We start from the raw sequence: 21,206 nt of genomic DNA on the forward strand, positions 1-21,206 counted from the left end.
CTCCCCGAGCCCAAAGGAACGGGCGAGCGCTTCCCAAAACAGGTGTCGGGAATAGGAACGGAGATACCGGCTTCCGGCCGGCGGTTAGCCGCAGATCGGCCGAGGGGGACAGCTAATCGATGAGGCTGTCGTCCGGCCTCATCATCCGGCCCCATTTCTCCCCCGATGAGCTGGAGGCCACCGTCTGGGGAGCCGATCTGGAGGGAGGTTTGAGCGTGGCGTTTGGGCGGGAGCGGGCCAAGGATGGTGCAGGGGAAGGTCGGCGCTGATAAGGGGGTGGGGGGGGGTCCTCCTCCTGCCGCCAATTGGTTCAGGCGCAGCAAAGCTCAGCCGCGGGAGCCCTGTATGTCATGAGTCAGGCTTGTTAGACAGGGCCCTAATAGGCAATAAGGGACACACTTGTCACTTTGTGTATGATTGGTGTGGAGAAGTGCCAGCGCGGAAGAAGAACACACCCCTACGCCCCTGCCCGCATCTACCGCGCAGGGCGAAAAAAACATAAAAAAACCCACGGTGGCTCAATGACGCTCTGTCAATTAGGATCACTCGCCGCCACGTGCGCTCCTCCATCAAGTTGGTGAGGGAGATGGCGTTTCAGCCGTCGAATTTTTCAGACTTTGCCAAGGACGGCGCTTGGGCGACTAATGGCCCAAAACAAAGCAAAGCCTTTTCCAGGCAAATCCTTCAACTGTCCTTCCGTACTTACTACTAAGTATTTGTGACCCCCCCTCCTCCCATCCTTCATTTCAGCCGTCCAGTAGCCGCTTCTTTAGTTAACCCGTAAAAGCGCCATCGCCAGGCGTGCTTTAAGTGCGCCCGTGCGAGTCGTTTTTTTTCCCTCCTGCAACAAGAGGTCTCTAAAGACTCATTAGTCACACTCACCTCTCGCTAAAGAAAAGGAAAAGGGGAAAGAGACGCAGAAAAAGCGTCAGAGGACGACCGGGACAAAGTGCGCAGTTGTGTGACTGACGCAATTAATTGCATTAATGGTGTCGAGACTCCACTAATGGGCCTCATTAGGAAAGACACATCCTATAGAAAACATCTTCACCGGAATATGTGCCAAAGTGGGCCTTATCGCCCATCGCCATTCTAATTGGCTGTTATTTAGGCGCCAGGCGCTTTCCCAGCTCGCCCTCGACGCGCCGTCGTTTGTTCCGGAAAGGAGGAATGGAACGGAATGGTCGGGGGCGCCGAGACGTCCTTTATTAGACACGCCTGTGATGGGGCCCGCTGTAATATCCTCATCAAAATTGCCGCACCTATGTCACATATGCTGTTGACATTTCACCGAGCAGAAACAATTTGTCCGTGTGAAATAGGGGAGAGGAAATCAGCTCGGGGGGGTGAGGTGAACGTAGAAAAGGGGGGGGGGGGGGCGGCAATTGGACCGGAGGAGAAGGAGGGCAGAAAATAAAAAAATAAAAAATAAAAATGACTTGACGGAAGGTCGTTACGGGAGTGGACACAGTGTAAGCAGGGAAAAAAAAGGAGAGTTTGGAGGCGGCAATGTGTCCAAATTTGACCTCCGGCGTGTTTGGCTGCTCACCGCCGATAATTGGACGCCGCAAATAGGAGCGTTTATTTCATGCTAATGCACTTTGGAGTCAGCCAATCCCCTCTTAGCTCATTTCTTAAAGGGAACTCGTAGGAGGGAAGCCCATTATTACCATTCAGGGAGAGCGTTGGAAAATTCTTTTTGTTATACAAACTCTTCGCTAGCTCAAAATATTAGTGCGCTTTTTAGCCTCTTTTCCAACAGGATCATTTCGTACTTTAGCGATGGGTAGAATTTTTTATTTTTTTCCCCCCCAAGTCATGATATTCCCTTCCTTAGAGCGTTGTGCCTTTTGCCTTCTTTCCCAGAATGCAGCGCTCTCACCTTTTAGGATCCCTGGTTAATTGGTCCCACAGGTAGCCAACAAATCCCGCTCGATAAAGCGCAGCTAGGAATTGTGGGTTCTGCGTATCCGTCAAACGAGAGCGAAAGCGCCTCCTGCCAAATATTGGACGGACGGGAGGGCTCCGCGGCCGGAGCCAAGAAAGACCTCGCCGTCTTTCTGGTTTCTGATGGATTAGGACCCAGGCGCGGGAAGCAGGAGGGGAACGAGGCAGTTAGCTTCAAAACAACATCTTTAATAAATCAAAAGGGATCTACAAAACAACAAAGGCTTGGAACCAAAACGGGAGTCTGCAGGAATATGCAGGACGCATGCAGGAGACCATCCGACAATGACAATAGAACCATACCTGTCAACCTCTGCCGATAACTGCCCTTATAAACGAGTCGTACGGTGTTTGTAAGGTTTTTTGGGGGGTTTGTAAGGGGAATCATAATCATTTATAAGGGCAGTTATCGACAGAGGTTGACAGGTATGATAGAACCAATTGGTGTTTAAATACAAACTCAGGAAGTCATGGACAGATTGATTCCAGCTGCTCTGCCTTTACGGCAAGCCTGGAGGGACAAACGGCCGCCGCCGACAGTTTCGCTCCACCTTTACCGACGAGCGAGCGAGCGAGCGTTAACCGTGTCTTTTGGTTGTCGCTTAGGTTTTGCGTGGGAGACAAGTTCTTCCTGAAGAACAACATGATCCTGTGCCAGACGGACTACGAGGAGGGCCTGATGAAGGAGGGCTACGCTCCCCAGGTCCGCTGACCCTCGTCCGAGGAGGAGCGGGGAAAAGACGGAGGCCACCAAAAAGCGCCACGGCCCTTTCTTTACCCGACGTGTACATAACGAGGCCTCGGCCGGAAAGGCCTTTTTGGCCTTCTCGGCTGTACAGAAAGAATAGCCATACCAGAGACTGCGGCGCAGTTGGACTTGAATAGTTTGCTTTGTTTGTGAGCGCCTCCTTCTTGTGGGCAAAGGAAACGACCCAAAGTGAGTTGTGGACGGACCCACCCCCAAGGACTGCGCCGTCCAACCACACACACACACAGAGGTATTGTCAATCAGTCTATCTTTGGGATAAACACCTTTTTACTGAATGTTGTCAAATGTTAAGAGAGGAGCTTGAAAAAAAAAACATCTTTTAATACGACATCAGTCTGTTGTATTTTTACGTTCGTTTTCATGACAGAATTTCTCAAGTCTGTACATCTGTTCAAATCCCGGCTTCCACGGAGGACGTAAAACAGGTCCGTAGTATTTATGGGAATACTTTGGAGTAAGAATGATATCTACGAATCAGACCGTTTACAAAGTGTGTTGGCAAATTGGGAAGGATTTGGAACAAAAATCTTTGAAGCTAACACGTTTCTTCAACACCACGATTGGTTGGTTCCATCCTTCCCACCTTTGCCACTTTTTTTTTCTTGTTTAAATGGATTCAACTTTGTCATTGGATAGACATTGAAAGGTTGGCTTAACTTTCTGTGTATTTATTTATTTATTTGTTCCGCAGCTCTTGTCCTGAATTTGGCACGGGTCGACACGCCGATACTCGAACGCAATCCATTCTGCTGGCTACTCATCATTTTGAGCGTAAACAAACTGTTCCGCTTGTACTTGGCATTCATTCTTCACTTGAAATTCTTCTCTGTAAAATGTGGCTGTACATAAAAAAAACACACAAAAGACTATTTCCTTTTGCTTGCCTATTGTACAATTCTTTCTTTTAATGTGTCATCCAGCATGAAATGTTTATTTTTTAGGACAACGCTTGTAAATACTGTAATTGTAATAATTTTAAGCACAAATGTAATACAGTTTTATTGTGTTACACAGGGTTGGGTGTCTGTTTTTTTATTTATTTATTAGGGAATGTTGGTCCTAGCCGGGAAATTTCCGTTTTTGCACTTTCCAACTCATTTGGTGTTTGCTGCAGCTGCCAAGGTTAAGTCTCTAGCTCAAGGGCAAAGCATTAGATGCAAACCAGCCACCGGCGGAGGAAAAAAAGAAAAAGAAAAAAAAGAAAAGCCACTTCTTCCATTACCCTAACCAGCGGAGCATGTTGCAGCTTATGATATATAACTGATTTGAAGTGCAATCATTTCTTCCATTTGTCTGATGCTTGGGGCTGGTTTCAAAAAAAAAAAAATGGAATGGAATCCCATTTTAGTTTTGTAAGACAACAAAATGACAAAGATGCTTCGTCACCAAAGTCCAAAGTCGACATCGTCCAAGCTGAAATGCCATTTTTTTTGTCTTATTCCAGGTTTGACCATTCGACAGACAAATTGTCAGCATCTTCCATCGCTGCTTGAAATCCGGCTTTCCGGCAAACGATGACCAAAGTAAGTTTATTAGTCAAGCAAAGCCTGTTCTTGTTTGCAAGCCAATGTATAATAATAATAATAAAAAGCTTAATGAAATGCTGACGTGCTTCCTTTTCCTTTGCCTCGAGCAGCCTTCAAATGGAGTCTCGTTGATCTCGGAGAGCGTCGGAGAGCGTCGGCGGCTTATTTCCACTAATGACCTGGATTTCAATTTGGAATGTTGAGGTAAAACATTTGGATTCAACTTATTGCGCTAATTAGCGAGGTGCTGCCAAAAGTGCGCCCCCGTGTAGTTTGGGTGAAAGCGATGCTTCCATCACATTACACAGGATCCTATCCAGCCAGCCCAATTAAGCTAATTGAATTTCCTTATCCAGAGACGCGAGGAAGAGAAAGAAAAAAAGAGGGGGGAACGTCCTTGATTAGGCTCAAGCTGTTGCAAGTCCTTTAGTAGATGAAAACACTCGCAGCGGATGGGAGATTACACCCGTGCCAAATTAAAAGAAAGCGCGGCAACCGCGGGGAGGATTCCCGCTAATGGAGGACATGTGTCTTGGGTTATTTTGTGCGGGCCCCCGAATCCGAGCGCCGTTAGCGCCGTTAGCGCCGTGTTGTCTTGGCTGACAGCCATGATCCATGGCGAGCCACGCCGTTCGTTACTCTGCGTGGCGGACGACTTGGTGTGCAAAGTACACCCTGGCTTTGTCACGCGCCCCGACAGCCTCCGGGATAAATAGAAAACGCTAAGCGTGTTGTTTTGTCACGCAAATTGATTTATGTCCTCACCTTTTTTTACGTGTGGGGAATCGCTACGTGCCACGCTAGCGCCGGGGACGGCGAGAAATGGAATCGGCCGGCCGGCGATGGTTAAAACCCTGCTAACTCAAAGTAAATGTCAACTAAATCAAAGGCGGCGGATTTTCTTTTCAAAATCTGTCCAAATATCGGACGAAAAATGTCTAGTCCACGCCATGAGGTCCTATTGGACTCCAACGACTTTGTTATCGCAAGCTTTTAAGGCGTCCCAAATTGAATTACTTTGATGAGGTAACCCTATTTTTTTTTGTTTGGACTTAAAGAGCCCATTGCGTTGTTTGAGTCGAGTAACGCGACTCTCAAATCCATTTATCAAAGACAGTTAAAGCCTAACGCAAAGCGTAGTAGGGTGGACGTTAAAAAAGACAACGACAGCGCCGTAGATCAGGGATCCTAGGGCTCCCGAGCCACATGTGGCTCTTTTGATGAATGCAAAGAGCTCTACTCTAACCTGTGAGCTAAAATATGGTGAGAGAGCTGAGTCCCGAACGCACCAATAGGAGCGTCGCATCGGCAGGCTACCGCTAGCTCCACTTTAAACCTATTTTTTTTAATTTGACCTCTCTGCATGTATACTCTCACTCATTAGCAACAGCATAGCTGTTTAGGCAAAAAAAATGTACTTTAAAAAATGTACTTTAATGTAATTTGACTGTGAAATTCTAGGGCAACCTTTGGGAACCTTTTTGAAAGAGAGAGCCATAAACTATTCCTATTTTCAAATGTTATTCCCTGAGAGCCATACTCACAATTTAAAAGTGAAAATACATGAAAATGTGCCAATTTTTTAGTCATTTTACCACATTTAAAGTACAAAAAGTCTTTGAATTCTTTTGACAACATTGTTACGCTGTTGCTAATCAATGAATATCAATGAGTATCAATGAGAGAATAGATGCAGAAGACTAATGAAGAAAAAAAAGTCAATGCCACAGTGCCGACGTGACGTTCCTATTGGTGCATTCGGGACTCGGCTCTCTCACCACCGGTTTCCATATTTTAGCTCAGAGCCATATGCAACCATCAAAAGAGCCACATGTGGCTCCCGAGCCATAGGTTCCCTACCTCTGTTCTCGGGTATGGCTCTCAAGAATAACATTTGAAAATAGCATTTGTTTATGGCTCTCTCTCTCTGTCCAAAAGGTTCCCCTAAAGGACCCCGGCCACAGAAGACCAATCCTTTGAGCACGTGGACGAGGGTGACTTCATCCTGGAGTCGTTTTCAGGGTAAAATCAGGTGACTATTGTGAAGATGCCATCTTTCGACCCGTGTTGTGGCCTAACGTAGAGATAAATAAGTGGTCCTCCTGAAAAAAAAAAAAACACGCCCCCTTCCCCTCATCACAGCTTCGAAACAATGAGACGGGACTTTGAGAAAAGTAAAGAAGGCGGCGTCCAAAAAAGACAAAAGTCTCCCACATCCGAATTCCCCAGTCATTAAAAGCGCTGGAAAAAGAAAAAAAGAAAAAAAAAGTATTAGCTGCCAGGCCGCGTATCGTTAGCGTCTTCATCCCCGTGTTAACGCTGACCCCGACCGGAGTTAGCGGCGCTCTCCTTTGCCAAACGGCTCCAGGGGCAAAAATAATGATCTTGACAGACATGCCAATGCTATCTGGACCAGATAACGCCGCTTTAATGACTCCTTATCCTTTGGCCCTTTCAAGGAGAGACGGCCGCCCCGGCAAATAAATTCCACTCGTTTGGGTCATTAGCGCTTTATTGCCACGATCCCGGATATTGTGTTTTGGCGTCCGATCGGAGTGGAAGGCCCCGGCCGATCGGGCTCTCCCAGCAATTAGTCCGCTCCGCCTAAGAATACACGGCGCCGGGGTCGATCCGATAGCGAGCGCTAGGAATAAAAATAGCACGGCCCGCACCGCGGGCTGCTTTGAAGGGCGCTACGGCTAATTGTCAACTCGTTGGCCTAGTGTGGGAACGCCCAATTGCCTCCGTTTGCTTCTTTTCCCACGGCGTGGCTCCCAGGAATGTTCTTTGCGTGAGATAAAGAATACGCGCTTCTGTTTTGACACGCAGACGCCTGCGACCGAGGCGGACTGGATTTGAAAGAATGTTGGACACGCTCAAATGACTTGATTCCGAGGTCCTCTCGGGCCATATTTGTATTTAATCTATTGTTTTAATTTGTCATAAGCGCGCACCCGTGCAATAACTTTGGGGATTAGTGAAGGTGAGGGCAATTAAAAGCTTTAATATGGAGTCACAACCTATCGATAAACGGGACGGACGGAGAGACGCTCTACGAGAGACGCAATTAGCAGCTCATTGATTGCGCCCATGTCCCGTCGCAAGTCTGACCCGGTCAACTCATCGCTTTGGCCCCGCCAATCTCATCTTTAAAGTCCTACCGGATCCCAGTTTACGAGCCCGACCAGCAGGGGGAGCGTGCCAAGAAAGTCAATGCCACACACGCCAATATTATTTGGAAGAAGTGGGTTTCGCGGTGCCTTTCCGACCGATGGCCGGGTCACACTGTTTTGGAATGGGAACGGGGTCGGGAGTCTGTTCTTTAGTCGCGGGGTTAGCTTGTTTTCTCGCTTCTCCAGGGCGGCGGCGGCGGCAGCGATCCGTGGCTCCCGCGGCTCTTGTTTATGAAACGCCGTTTCCGTATGACCTGATCTCAAGCAAATTGGAAAGATGATTGTCATCTGCGGGGGGTCTCCAAGCGGCCTCGTTCGCCACCGTAACCTTCAGAAAAGCTTTCAGGGTGAACAAGACGCTTCAGCCCGATTATTGAAAAGGCAATTTTCCCACCTCGCTTGTTTGTTTAGATGCAATGAAAGTCTTCTTTGTTGCCGTGAAACGCCGGAAGAGACTCCAAAGGCCCTTCTGGCTCTCTTCAATCTCGCCGGGGGGAAGCGGGGAATCAAATGGCTCGAATAGGAGGAATTTGCAAGATTGCCATTAGGACGTGAATGATAGGTAGCTGAGAAGATCATCAATCATCTCATTTTCTTCAATCAAAGCCAGAACGGCGGAAGGATTTCAACAGGCTCGGTCGGTCGGCATTATTGTCTTGTTTCGTTGCGGTTCTTCCCAAGGTCAAAGAGGTCGGTTGGTGGAGACGGTCCCGGTGGCGTGTTGAGCCGTCTCGGAAAATGTCATGATGGTCGTGGTAGTTTTGCTCTGACCCCATTTTTTACTAGTAATGAAACGAAGGCAAGTTAACTTTTATTATTTCTCAACGACTCCCCATCGGTGAGCGCAAACAACCCCGTGAAGAGCAAGTGACGGTAAAAGGGCAGAATCGCCATTTTTAGGTACCGAGGTGACGCTAACGACAGCGCGTTGTAATTGCGCGGGGGTCGGCTCGATAAGGACGCCGGGCCTCCGTCCTAATGGGGACTCGGGAGACTCTCGGGCGGGAGCTCCGGAGGATCTCCACGTAATTGCTGCTCTCCGTCCCGTTACAGGACCCGGCGCTCCTGATTCTCCGCCAAACGATAGCCCGAAAGGCCGAGGGAAGGCGGGACAAAGGGTGCTTCGACTGGAAAGAAAAGGTAAGCCGTATTTTTGATCCTTCAATCTTCTCTTTTCCGCGTCCCCGCTGCCGCCGTGTTTGTTTGGCGAGGTAGCTAGCTAGCTAGTCATTCTGCATCTGCAAAGTCACCCGAGGTTTTCTTTTGGCCGCCTCCGCCGCTGAACCCTCGACCGCACCGGCGTCGTTTGAGAACGCGCCCACGTACCGAATCTCCAATTGGCTCTGGGTGGAATATGTGGGCAGAGAGGAAGGAAGGGGAAGCGATCGCCGTGAGCCGGCGTTGCCAGCGCCGGAGAAAGAGCGAAAGAGAAGCAGGACTCGGAGACTGCCGTCTTTCTTTTGCTCTTTGAAGACGGATCGGGGCGCTTGAGCGGCGGGATCTCCGGGGAGCGGCTAGGCTAAAGCCACGGCCGCGGGCTCTACCCCGGGGCCTCCCGGCTGCACCGAGCGAGCGAGCGAGCGAGCGCTACCGGGGCACGGGCGACTTACCTGGGACCCGCCCGCGGGGACCACAAAGAAACCCAAACAGCCGGCATGAATAATGCATCAGGCGCTGAGGGAGACGCCGCTTAACAATCGGCCAATCCCGCGGGGAGGAGCGCCATCCCACTTTAATAAAGGGATATGATCGAGTCGATGCATTTTAACAATGCACATGACTGACCGCGTGGAACGAACGAGGCTTGGAAAGCCACCCGAGAGTCACCGTTACAAACGCTCTCTTGTCGGCCAACGACAAACGGGGGGATTAGCCGTCTCGTCGTGGGCTTGGCCGCCGTGAGAAAGCACGTTTATTTCGCCACTCCCGTCTCCAAAGTTTGCTCTGGCTCCGGTTGGAAAGGTCAAATGCTTTCATCTTCCTTAAACGACGTATCTCCCCGAGACAGACGCCACGACGGAAACCCCGAACGCTCCCGAAACAGAATGCCGCCGGTCGTATTTATTAGGGTTGGCGTGAAAAGAGGATCGGGCCTCAAACTTCATCAGGCAATGAAGTGAGGAAACCAACGAGGGCTGTAGAGAAAAGTGTTGGGGATGATCATGATGCCAAATAAGGATTTCTGCGAAGGAAATTGGATCTATTGCCAAAGGGGAGAGAAGAGATGGAGAAGAAAGACCCCAGGGAGGACGCCGCATTTCATGCAGGTGCGCCCAAGCCTGCAAAAAGGAGGAAAGACCATCACAAGATGGGAGAAAGAAACGTCCCAACGTCGTTAGCGTGCTCCCATTTATCTCCTCAGTCTTCTCCGTGCCGGGTTTTCTTGGACAAGCGCCGTCTCGCCTTCACGTGGAGACCTTTTTTTTTTTTGAAGGGCAAACACACATTCCCGGGAGCAATTTGGGAGCTGTCAGATGATAAGGTGGCTTTTATTTAGCTAATAAAAAGCCCCGAATGATCTATTATTAACACGGCTACTTAAAATGGCCACGTGCGCGCCTCCACAAAATGGCTCCGGATGATTAGCAGTTAATTAGCCACCCTGCAGGTTATCGATTATTCTGCCGCAGAACTCATTAACTGGGAAAATGTGTCTGAAAGGAAGGCTTGCTATTTACTTTATGATGTACTGACAAGAATTTGACTGGATAGAGAGCAACTCCAGCGTTGACGGATGTCCGAAAACGTTGATATGGTGACCCTGGTCAATTGCTGTCCTTTCTCCAATCGCATTGCCTTGGACAGGGATGGCTCAAATCACGGATCAAATCCAGTGCTCCAGTGTTTGTATTTAATCACTAAATGCTGCTAGGAAGTGGATTTTAGCCCATTTTAGTGGATTTTTTGCCGTTTCGCCATTGACGTCCATCGCTGTCTTTTCCCGGGAAAATCACCCCCCGGTCCGGTTGTAATGTCTGAAAAACTCCAGTATTTGTATTTAATCATTAAATGCTGCTAGGAAGTAGATTTTACCCGTTGAAGGCGCAACAAGAAAATACACGGACCGCCACTGCTCAGGAGGGGTCGCCTGACAAGCATAAATGATGTTAATAGATTTGATTAAAAATCGCTTGACTCCAAAGGTTTCACTACTTTGAAATGTCAAGATGATCTAGTGGTCGGACCTGGAGAGAATTTGGACGCTTAACTTAGAGCACTAAAATATTAAAAGAAGAAATTGTGGTCCTCGGCGCCGGCCGGATGAAAAATGAAGAGGTGGAATTTGCTCCATTTTATTCATTGATCAAACGGCAGAATCCGCTGCTCCGTTACGGCCACGGCTACAACCAAAAAGACATTGGGCGATATTTTAATGGACGGACGCTAGGGTTTTTCTGTTTACAATTAGGCTTGGCTATCTCATACCTGTCAACCTCTGCCGATAACTGCCCTTATAAATGATTATGATTCCCCTTACAAACCCCCCAAAAAACCTTCCAAACACCGTACGACTCGTACGAGTCGTACGGTGTTTGGAAGGTTTTTTGGGGGGTTTGTAAGGGGAATCATAATCATTTATAAGGGCAGTTATCGGCAGAGGTTGACAGGTATGCTATCTCAAATGAAAATTGTCAATGGGGTCAATGAAAATTAGGGCTTTTGTGTCACCCATTGGCAGGAGAAAAGACGGACGCAAGGCCACGCCACCTCCGAAATGACGGCGAGACGGGAAATGATGGTGGAGCGCCGCCGCTGTCGGCTGGGCCGACCCGACCCGACCCAAAAGGACCGGCCGGGGAAATACTTGTAAAAAGCAGAGAGGCGGCTTTTCAATGACTGCGCTCAAGAGGTAAAATCAATAACACTTAAATTGCTTATGGTAATCACCTGCACTCCAATCACTGGGATCAGCATAAGCAATCTGCTGACCCCAGCCACGCCGGCCACGCCAGCCACGCCACGCCGCGCTCGCCCGCTGATTGAAACGTGCCAAGACGAGTCCGCTGGCCGCCGGGGTTAGCCCAGATTAAAGCGCCTCTATTTATTTGTTTGCGTGACCTCTCTGGCCTTTTTGATATTTCCTATTAAGAGGAGAGTAGCACTTTGGAAAATGCAAATGCCGGAACAGCACTTTTTCTAACGGGAGACGTCACAAATGAAGGAAAGATCAGATCACCCGGTCGGAAGAGAAAGGCTGTCAAAGTTTCAATCATTTCGCAGCGCTAACTCTTATTAATTATCTCCAAAAATATGAAAAAAAAAGCCTCCATCATCTTCATGGAGTCAACGGTCCAAAAAAAGCGAACGCAGATATATAACACAGAGAGACCTAATGGTACCCAATTGATTCCCATTTCCGTAAATTGTCCCTGCTAGCTTTTCCTTGCATCTCCAGGACCTTCAGGTGCTGCCGTAAGATATAAATATCTGCTCCATCTCGGCGTGAAGCGTTACTTTGAAGTCGTACCTAATTAAGCAAGCATGCGGTTAAAAAGGCGAAAAGAAGAGACACCAGGCAGATCCTCGGCGCGTGGATGACAGTTAATGAAGCACACACACGCAAAAAAAAGGAGAAGAGACATTGTCAAGCGACACCTTCAAGTGCTCAACGTCTAATCAGGCTGTCATACATGAAATATGGAATCCAACACGCACACAGGATCAAAAGTATATGCGTGCGTGGGCAAAATCGGCCCTAATTAGCTGATTTATAACGCAAGTCTTGGTGTAAATGTTCCTCCTAGACTGTACATCGGGTCGTGGTTGTCAAAAGTCTGTTCAGCCCAACAAAAAAACAATAAAAGTCCGGGAAATTTGGAGCTTTTCTTTAGCCTAATCATTAATAGGGCATTGAGTATGACTAAATAGTCATTCGCAGTTTGTATTTAGGGAATTTGAGCAACCATTTTAATGGTAATTATCGCTTACCTTCCGGGCGACCAAAAGACCGGCGACCAATCGACCGTGTACCCACATAAATGCCACACAAAAAAAGTTGGAGCGTAATACATTGGCTTACCGCGTCATTGTTTCCTTCACATACCTGTCAACCTCTGCCGATAACTGCCCTTATAAATGATTATGATTCCCCTTACAAACCCCCCCCAAAACCTTACAAACACCGTACGACTCGTCGTACGGTGTTTGTAAGGTTTTTGGGGGGTTTGTAAGGGGAATCATAATCATTTATAAGGGCAGTTATCGGCAGAGGTTGACAGGTATGCCTTCATGTAAAAAATCATCGGCCATTTCATATGTTTTAAATGTTATTTATTGACTGCAGGTCGTCACTACTACAGGTTAGCTCAGTACATAAGCAGAATATTTTGCGGTTTTGTTGACAAACGGCAGCCTCCTCTCCGTCCGGGAGATCTGTGTGGGTCCAAGGATGTGAGTTAAAGATGCCATTGGGCTTCAAATGAGCTTCCATCAAGAAAGATGAAAGTGAGGGTGAAGAAACGCTGGAACGCTGGAACGGGGGGACGGGGGGGACACCATGCGGACAAGCAGCCTTCATGGTAAATTCATGGCGCCCAGCCGTGGCTTTGGGTGCTCCGGATTGACGCCGGTCACCTTCACGTGCGGCCAAACGCATTCATCATATCAACGGCTGACGCGCTGTATCATAACAAGTCTGCTTTTTGCCTCCACGCTAGCACGCTGGCTAAAAAGCATTCAAGGACGGGGCTAGAACCCCGTCCACCAAGCGAAACGCGGGACTCGGTCGGCGCTTTGGAACCAAAGAAAAGCGTGTCGCCGAGAGGAATGTTCACGGCGGCTCGTGAACTTAATTGCTTGAGCCCAGGAATTTTTAAGAGCTGCACCTGCTCCATAAATGATTGGTAATGAGGAAGCAACCCCGTTGACTTTTAAAATGCTTCCCTCTGGTGGCGAGGAGAAACGCTTGGTGACGGCAACAATGCAGAATCCAGCCGGGATGAAAAACACAGTGGCGGTCCGTGCATTTTGGGGTAGCGCCTTCTGCTATCGGAATCAATCCAACCCTCAAAAACGATTTTATGGCTATAAAACCTCTACTTCAGCTACAGCTGCGACATAAAAAATCATCAATAATAACCTCATACAATTGAAATATTATTTAGGAATATAACCATATTTTACTCACCAAAAATCCTTTTTAACTGTACGCAATATCCATCCTCCTTTCTTTCCTCCTTCTTTTCTATTGGCATCGAAGCTAATGCTGAAATTTGAGCCTGTCCTGTCGTGTTTCTGACATAGTCTTTCTTGAAAATGGCTTGAAATCAACACAACAATATATTACTTAATGGTGGGACAAGCTTTGAAACTTGACGCCGGTTCGAGGGTTTTCTTAACCCGTAGTGAGATGAGATGAGCAATTCTTTTGTTTCTTCTCATGAAGGTCGACTCCAATTGCGGCTTAGAAATGAATAGTGATCTGTAAAAATAGTTCGTTCAACTTAATGGGAGTCTTGGTGGTTCATCAGTCTGGAGGATGAGTAATGTAGACCACGTTAAGCCAGTGGCCGTCCGGCTCCAAATCAGGCCGAGGACCGCTGTTAGATTTAATATTACCAATCCATCATCTCCGTTCTTAATGAACGGCATTAATATTGAGTGTGAGAAAGAAAACTTTTCTCTTTTAAGGACTAGCATGCAAACAAGAGTCAACAAATGGAGCACCTTTCTACCCCCGTGGTTAGTATCCGTGCGAGCGACTCTGGTTTTCAAAGTAGCATTAAATGACAATTGATCGCTCTCAGGCTCCCCCCGCGGTTGTAAAGTGGAATTTACTTTCAGCTCAGGGTGGTAAATACCAATCACCGGTTGTAAATGTGCATTTTTTTTTTGCGCTAGGAAAAGCCAGAAAGGATTTCCAGAAAAAAACGGATAAAAGGGTGCTAGCAATGTTTGAATACCTTCTGCCACGAATGGGCCGTCGCTCATGTTAAAACAGGTCAAAGCCAACAATGTACGTACTTGCGTAAGACTCAACTGTTTGAAATCAATCGTTGTGTTTTTGAGTGCAATACTTGACTCTGTAACTCTCAACTTTGCATTTGATTTGATCTTGACAGACAGAACCAGTTTCACTCCCAAAAATGATCTTGTTTTTCTTCTTTATTTTTAGCTACTGGGAGTGGCTCCAACCTGAAGAATTCAGCTGGTAGGCTAACAGGTAAAATTCCTTTTGGCTGTTGACTTCAATTGTATTCAAGCCGACTTTTTGGGATGAAAGCAGCTTCCTGCTTACCATAAGAACTTCACATTTGGCTTGGATGAGCAGCACGTCCCTCTTGACTTGCAGCCAGTCAAGACGGGGGGAACGTGTCAGATAAACACATGGACCTGCTGTAAACCCAGTGGGTGGAGCTAAACTTGAACAGACTGTTAGCGCAGACCTCTTTTCTGCTGCTCCATGCTAGCATGACACAAGATTCTGTAAAACCCATACCTGTCAACCTCTGCCGATAACTGCCCTTATAAATGATTATGATTCCCCTTACAAACCCCCCAAAAACCTTACAAACACCGTACGACTCGTATGGTGTTTGTAAAGTTTTTTGGGGGTTTGTAAGGGGAATCATAATCATTTATAAGGGCAGTTATCAGCAGAGGTTGACAGGTATGAAAACCCCACCCAAAACATTTGTATTTTTTTTTGCAGCCAGCCCAGAACTGTAGAATTTCACCTGAGCAGATTTTTCAAAGTGCCCAGTTTGCAACGTACCACGCTATTGTTTTCACGGAAACCAAATGAATGACTAAGAATCGGTGCCTTCTCCGAGCGACAAAGAGGACTTCTTCTCCCTTACGTTGCGCCGCGTCCTCCTTTTAGGCGCCGGCGTGCAAAGGAAGGTCCCGCCGGCCGGCCATTTCCCACAAGGAGTGCTAATGGCTAAAAGCCGCATTGATTCCTTGCCGGCCCCGCCAGTAATTGGGATGCGAGCCGCGCTGCGTTAGCCATCGATTTGTGCCGGTCGCCAGGTTATGCCGACGCTGTAGGACAACAATGACTAAATAACAGCCTGGCCAATGATCTTAATGCCAGAAGCCAAGCAAAGTTATTGATTTCATTACAGAATGCCTCCTAGGTTGCGGGCGCATACATTTTTTCATCGATCCCAAGCCAGGTCCGCATTACTTTCGGGACCGTCACGCGCAGCCGCCGATCCGCCAGGGCCGCGTCAACATAGCGCCGGGCGGGGGCGGGCCATAAATTTTGGTGGACTCTAATCAGGGTTGGGAAGGTGACCCCGACTGATGGCATTGATAAGTGCAAGTGTTTTCTCCGCCACCCGTGGGTTAAACCATAAATACGGGCTGATTAAGTGGTCCGATTGGCTTTTCATTTGACCCCGTTGGCACGCGGGTGGTCGAAGGGCGGCGAGAATATCGCAAATGGCGGGATATGCTCTAATGAGAATGGTTGGGTGAGTTGTTGTTTTTGTTTTTTTCTCTCCAAATCAGTCATAAATGGCAGCCATTAAGTTGGCTTTTTACGGCCCAAAATAAACGAGCTCGAGTCGTCGTGAATGTGTGAGCCACCTACCAAACTGAGTTTAGCACCCCCGCTCGAGCGAGGTGGGCGGTACTCGGATGATTCGCCGAAAGACGTTTCGCCGACGGACGTTTGACAGACGGACAGGTTGCCGAATGGACGTTTCGCCGAACGGACGTTTCGCCAAAATGGGATTCGCGCGCTCGCCCCGCCCCCGGATCGTGTGTGTACAAGTTTTTCAACCTCAACGAGGTCAAGACGCCGCGCTAACGTCATTCTTTGTCATTTTCTCAGGTGGAAAAAGACGGAACGCCGCGGGTCTACGTACGGACCCCTGCGGAACGCCACCGCTGCCTTAAATGGAGATTTGGTGACCCACGAAGAAAAAGAAGATGAAAAAACTTCTCGCCAGGTTGGTGAATTTCCTTCCAATGATTGAGCGCCAGTCCTTGCAGTCCCCCCCCCCCCCGATTGGCGACCAGTGTTTACGTGAGCTGTAGCGTGAAGACATTTTTGCTCCTGTCTGCCTTTCCGTCATTGGACTTGACATTTAATTTGGCGTTCACACGCGCGCTTGTAAATACGCAGACGCCAATGGAGGAAACGTCTCCGCCGTCCACGACAGGCCTTTTAACAAAACAGAGTACTTGATCATCGCGCGGCGCCCGAGAGAGCAGCGACGCCCCCGCGTTGGAGAAACGGCGCGCTTTGATCTGCTTTTGAAATTCTTCCAGCTTGTCTTGGTATTTTTTTTTGTCACACAAAAAAAAAAGGATTCTTAAATTATTTCTGAGATGCTGTTATGAGGCTGAGTGGCAAAGGTAGAGGCCTCCCGTGGCTAACAGGAGATAAAAAGAAAAGAAATACACATAAAAAGACACCACTGGATGGATGTTAGAATATTTAGCATAAGCAGTGGCGCGCATTTCTTGAAGGAATACACATCTCGTGCCTTCTTTTTAAAAAATTAACGCAGCCGTATTCGTCGACAAAGGCGAGGGAACAATGACTTTTGTCAAAGTTTGACAATGACAGAATTAGAGCTCGGCTCGGCGTCAAGCACCCCCCGCGAGAACCTCGCCGCTCGCAACTCCGAAAACTTTACTTTTCTCTGTCATTTGAAATGACGCTCATTAGCATTTTGCCAAAAGAAGGAAGGAAGGAAGGATTGGCGCCTGAAAAAAAACTTTTAAAAAAGCGTAACGTCAGATTGATTCACCGTATTTTCACGACTATATCATACCTGTCAACCTCTGCCGATAACTGCCCTTATAAATGATTATGATTCCCCTTACAAACCCCCAAAAAACCTTACAAACACCGTACGAGTCGTTGGGTGGGTGGGACGACGGCAGCGCGTTTGTTGAAATTCTTTTGAAAAGTGCACCTTGCGCAATGAAAGGCATGGCTAACCTTAAGTTCTCTGTTTTGTGGGAAAGCATTAATAATTGCTGGGCTGGACAAAGTTTTTTGTTTGCTTTTTTTTAATAGAAATGGATTAAATACTGAGGGCCAGGTTGCCTTTTAATGCTTTTGCAAAGAGGAGACTTTTGCGACTCCACTTGTTTATCACTCCGGCTCCGTTTAAAGGAAATGACTTGAAATAACCTTTCAGTTTGGTTGTATTTCACTTTAAAGTGGCCTGGAATCTTCAAGAATCCTTTGTTTTCCATCCTTGTTTGTCAATCGGAATGCCAAGCGTGTTGCTACCGTTTGAATGTCACGGCAGAACGCAGTCGTTAAGTGGCTTCTGGGGGTGACGGAGTCGAGCTGCTGAGCAAAACTTTCCTATGCTAGGCTAGGCTAGACGAGCTCAACTCGTGTTGCCACCGTTTGAATGTCACGGCAGAACGCAGTCGTTAAAGTGGCTTCTGGGGGTGACGGAGTCGAGCTGCTGAGCAAAACTTTCCTATGCTAGCCTAGGCGAGCTCAACTTTTCTAGGCTAGGCTAAAGGCAAATGTACATTGGCGATTGTTGTGAAAAGAAGGAAATCCCACGGCAGCCGGAGCAGAAATACTATTTCAAAAGGCAAATGAAGGGAAAATCAATGAAGGCGGATTTTCATCCGAGCGGGCCAGTGTGAAAAAGACGGCCCGCCGTTTCACATGCCGCCGAGCCCCGCGTCGACCTCCGTGCGGCGGCGGCGGGCGGATCGATGGACAGGACGGAGGCCACCGGGGTATTGATTGATTCATCAAAGCTAATGTTCTTTTGATCGGCACGGCCGCCCCATCAACTGCCGCCGGCCCAGTAAAACGCCGTCTTTTATTTACTCGGTTCTGATCTGGTCCCGCTCTCGCTCCATTTCCCGCGACGCCCTTCTCGGGAACAAACCCGAGCGGCGAAAGGTCGAAGGTCAAATCGACGCTCTCCTACTTGGCAGGCGCCGCTCGTTTCCCTCTCGGGCCCATTTCCACGTCTCGAGGCGGCCAAAGTCGAAATTGCCGGCGGTAATTTGGAAGGTGAGCGCCGTTCCGACGGCTCCCTCGGCGGCGCCCTCGGCTTTCTTCCACGCCGGCGCCGGCTTCAAACGAGCTCCGTCGAGAGTTCTCATCGCCAACGATTATTCCTTCCGACGGAGATTCCGCTCGACTTAGATGACTGGTTTGGGAGTCCGACCTCGCCGCCCGGGCGCCATCCCGCGCCTCAGAGGTTCCGCCGTCGACCCGGCGCGCGAGCTGAATGTAGATGACGGGCGACCAAGATATCGGAAGAACAGATTGAGTTGGCCCCGACGACTACCAATTGGGCCGTGGGGTTCATTTAGCCTGGCGCGGGGGTCATTTCGCAAAAAGTCCAATTGCGGGACGACGCGATTGGCGTGTTCGTCGACCCTCCGCCGTGCCAGACTTTCACCGGGGCTGTCACCGAAAGGAGATTGTGGACGGCGTCAAAGGAGGAAGGCGTAACGTTTCGGGCAAAAGCAGAGCTGAACGGAAGGTGGATTGGATTGGATAACTTTATTCATCCCGTATTCGGGAAATTTCATTGTGACAGTAGCAAGAAAAGGCATAGTTATAAGTTAGATCAGGGGTGTCAAACTCATTTGGCATCGTGGGCCACATACGGCCTAGGGAGATGTCAAGTGGGCCGGACCATTAAAATTATACCATGCTCTGCTATAAATAACCCAAATATCATGTCTTTCCTTTGTTTTGGTGTAAAGAAGCACAAGAACATTAGGAAAATATTGAAATTTAATGAACTATCCTTTTTCAAAACATTTCATGAAACACCTCATATTTCCTTAGACAAGGCCTGATCGAACCTCCTTGGGGGCCGGTTCCGGCCCGCGGGCCGTATGTTTGACATCCCTGCTTTAGCCAAATGAATCCCAATTGACAAAGCATATCCAAGTATGTAACCTTAGAAGTCAAAAACAAACACTGAAGTGCATGTCACCGCAATGTTCATAATGTGCAATATTGTATCTTAAAGTATTAAAGCCCAACCAAAAAGTATTTGCAGTACGTTATTATGAAAACAATGAATTTGTTTTGAAGTATTAATGCCCAACCTAAAAGTATTTGCAGCCCCAGCCCCCTGACTAATGCACTCTATGATGAAAACGATCTCTTTTTTTGTGTCTATGTGTAATAGGCGTGGCCGAGGCGTGGCTGACGTCAGAGTTCAAAAGACCGCCGCCATTTTTCAAAATGGCGGATGAGCCGGAGGCTGGGCGCGTTGGACTGCTGAGCTGCTCAGAATTGACGATTTCCCGAAGAAAAACCCGACAAACTTCTTCCAGGACAATGCAGCGCGTTCGGTACTTTGTCTTTTGGGGATTTCGTAGCCCCTGTTCTCATTTTAAGAGTGCTTTTTGACGGGAACGTGCTTCATTGGCGTGATGTAGCCCCGACGTGGATGCAAACACAAATGTTTGTTAGCAAGTTGGCTACATCGCGTCACCTATTGCTCTTAATGTTTAAAAAGAAACCCTTCCATTGTGTGTTTCAGTCTCTCAACGAGGACAGACTCCTGGGAAACATCAAGAATGTGGCCATAACGGCCAAAAAGGAGCAGTTTGTCGGCAAAGTGAGTCTTTAATAGCGTCTAATTCCTCTACCCGTGTAATTGGATTGGATAACTTTATTATTCCCGTATTCGGGAAATTTTGTTGTCACAGTAATGTTTAGATATCAGCGACCAGTGTTCACGGCTTTCCTAAATTAGCTTGTTTAGCATCATGATACACTCCAATTTTGAATGAAGACACTTTAACTGGGTTGGCGTTGATTTTTTTAATAGCAAGATCCTGTGTGGGTAACTCACACTCACACTAGTGGCATCAAGTGGAGGTGTAAGGAATAAACAGTACACTTCTAGAATACGTATATACCTTTGCCCTTCCCTTTCCTAAAGGAAGACTTCAGGGCTTGGACCTTTTGATTTTTAATTGTGGTTTTGACAAAACCTAAGCGAGACATTCATTCAACCGTAGCGCAGGGGTCATTTTTGACTCGTTTAAACAACCATTTTTCCTCCGTCTAAGAGCTTTGTGAGACGTATTTTATTTTTTTGATTGAATGGGAGTCATTTGTGCATCAAAATGGTTAAATAAGCAATGACATAATCATGCTGTGGTGTTTTGCAGAGGTTTAAAGCCACGGAGACGGTGGAAGCTGTCCAAATCTACAAGACCAAAGGAGTCGTGTATGACGTAGGACCTGTGTTTCAGGTTATTATTTTAAAACGATGTTTTCTAGCCAGCCAACAATTGAAATGTTTCAATATATAGTACCTTGACATAATCATGCTGTGGTGTTTTGCAGAGGTTTAAAGCCACGGTGATGGTGGAAGCTGTCCAAATCTACAAGACCAAAGAAGTCGTGGATGACGTAAGACCTGTTTTTCAGGTTATTTGATTTATTATTTTCATGTCATGTGTACTAAAAATACTCTATTTTGCTTCTCTTCAAGGTCCACCCAAATCAATGCTAAAGAAAGGTGACTTTGGAGCGTGGCACAGCCTTTGACACCAACATCTTGAGGGCCCCTATCCAGTATGTTTTCCATATCTGAAAATAAAGATGAGACCTTCTGATGTTGGTAAAATCTTTTGACCTAACTGGCCCCCAGTCTATTTTTTTTTAATGTTGGACTTAGTCTATTGTGCTTTGACCCTCTTTTTTTCTCCCCAGAATTCCATCCAGTGCCAAGAAGAGATTTATCAATGGATGGAAACACCACCTCATCTTTAAATGCTGGAGGACCTACTCAATTACCCCATTTTGTGGAAAAATAAAACCCTTGAAATATACTCATGTATTTTTCTTCATAGAACTAGCAAAGGAATGCAAGCAAC

At 47.6% G+C, this 21,206-nt stretch overlaps 1 protein-coding gene and 1 long non-coding RNA gene across 11 annotated transcripts in view; both read left to right on the top strand.

Moving 5' to 3' along the window:
• The window catches only part of lmo3 (LIM domain only 3), a 68,065-nt gene extending 63,686 nt beyond the window's left edge, over positions 1 to 4,379 (top strand). For 5 of the 8 annotated variants that reach the window (XM_077594079.1, XM_077594081.1, XM_077594080.1 and 2 more), the window contains one exon: positions 2,554 to 3,731. In XM_077594079.1, the coding sequence (XP_077450205.1) occupies positions 2,554 to 2,659 (106 nt within the window). In that variant the 3' untranslated portion in view covers positions 2,660 to 3,731. Of the gene's footprint in view, positions 1 to 2,553; positions 3,732 to 4,160; positions 4,240 to 4,349 lie in introns of those variants that run through there. The other 3 variants (XR_013298373.1, XR_013298374.1, XM_077594083.1) reach the window with 3 other exon arrangements.
• The window catches only part of LOC144068766 (uncharacterized), a 227,688-nt gene extending 206,527 nt beyond the window's left edge, over positions 1 to 21,161 (top strand). The window contains exons 3-6 of one of the 3 annotated variants that reach the window (XR_013298300.1): positions 20,496 to 20,579; positions 20,674 to 20,739; positions 20,822 to 20,950; positions 21,043 to 21,161. This is a non-coding gene — a long non-coding RNA (uncharacterized LOC144068766). The remainder of the gene's footprint in view (positions 1 to 20,495; positions 20,580 to 20,673; positions 20,740 to 20,821; positions 20,951 to 21,042) is intronic. The other 2 variants (XR_013298301.1, XR_013298302.1) reach the window with 2 other exon arrangements.
• Positions 21,162 to 21,206: the final 45 nt, after the last annotated feature.

The sequence above is a fragment of the Stigmatopora argus genome, chromosome 23 (assembly GCF_051989625.1).
Source record: "Stigmatopora argus isolate UIUO_Sarg chromosome 23, RoL_Sarg_1.0, whole genome shotgun sequence".
Taxonomy (NCBI): Eukaryota; Metazoa; Chordata; class Actinopteri; order Syngnathiformes; family Syngnathidae; genus Stigmatopora; species Stigmatopora argus.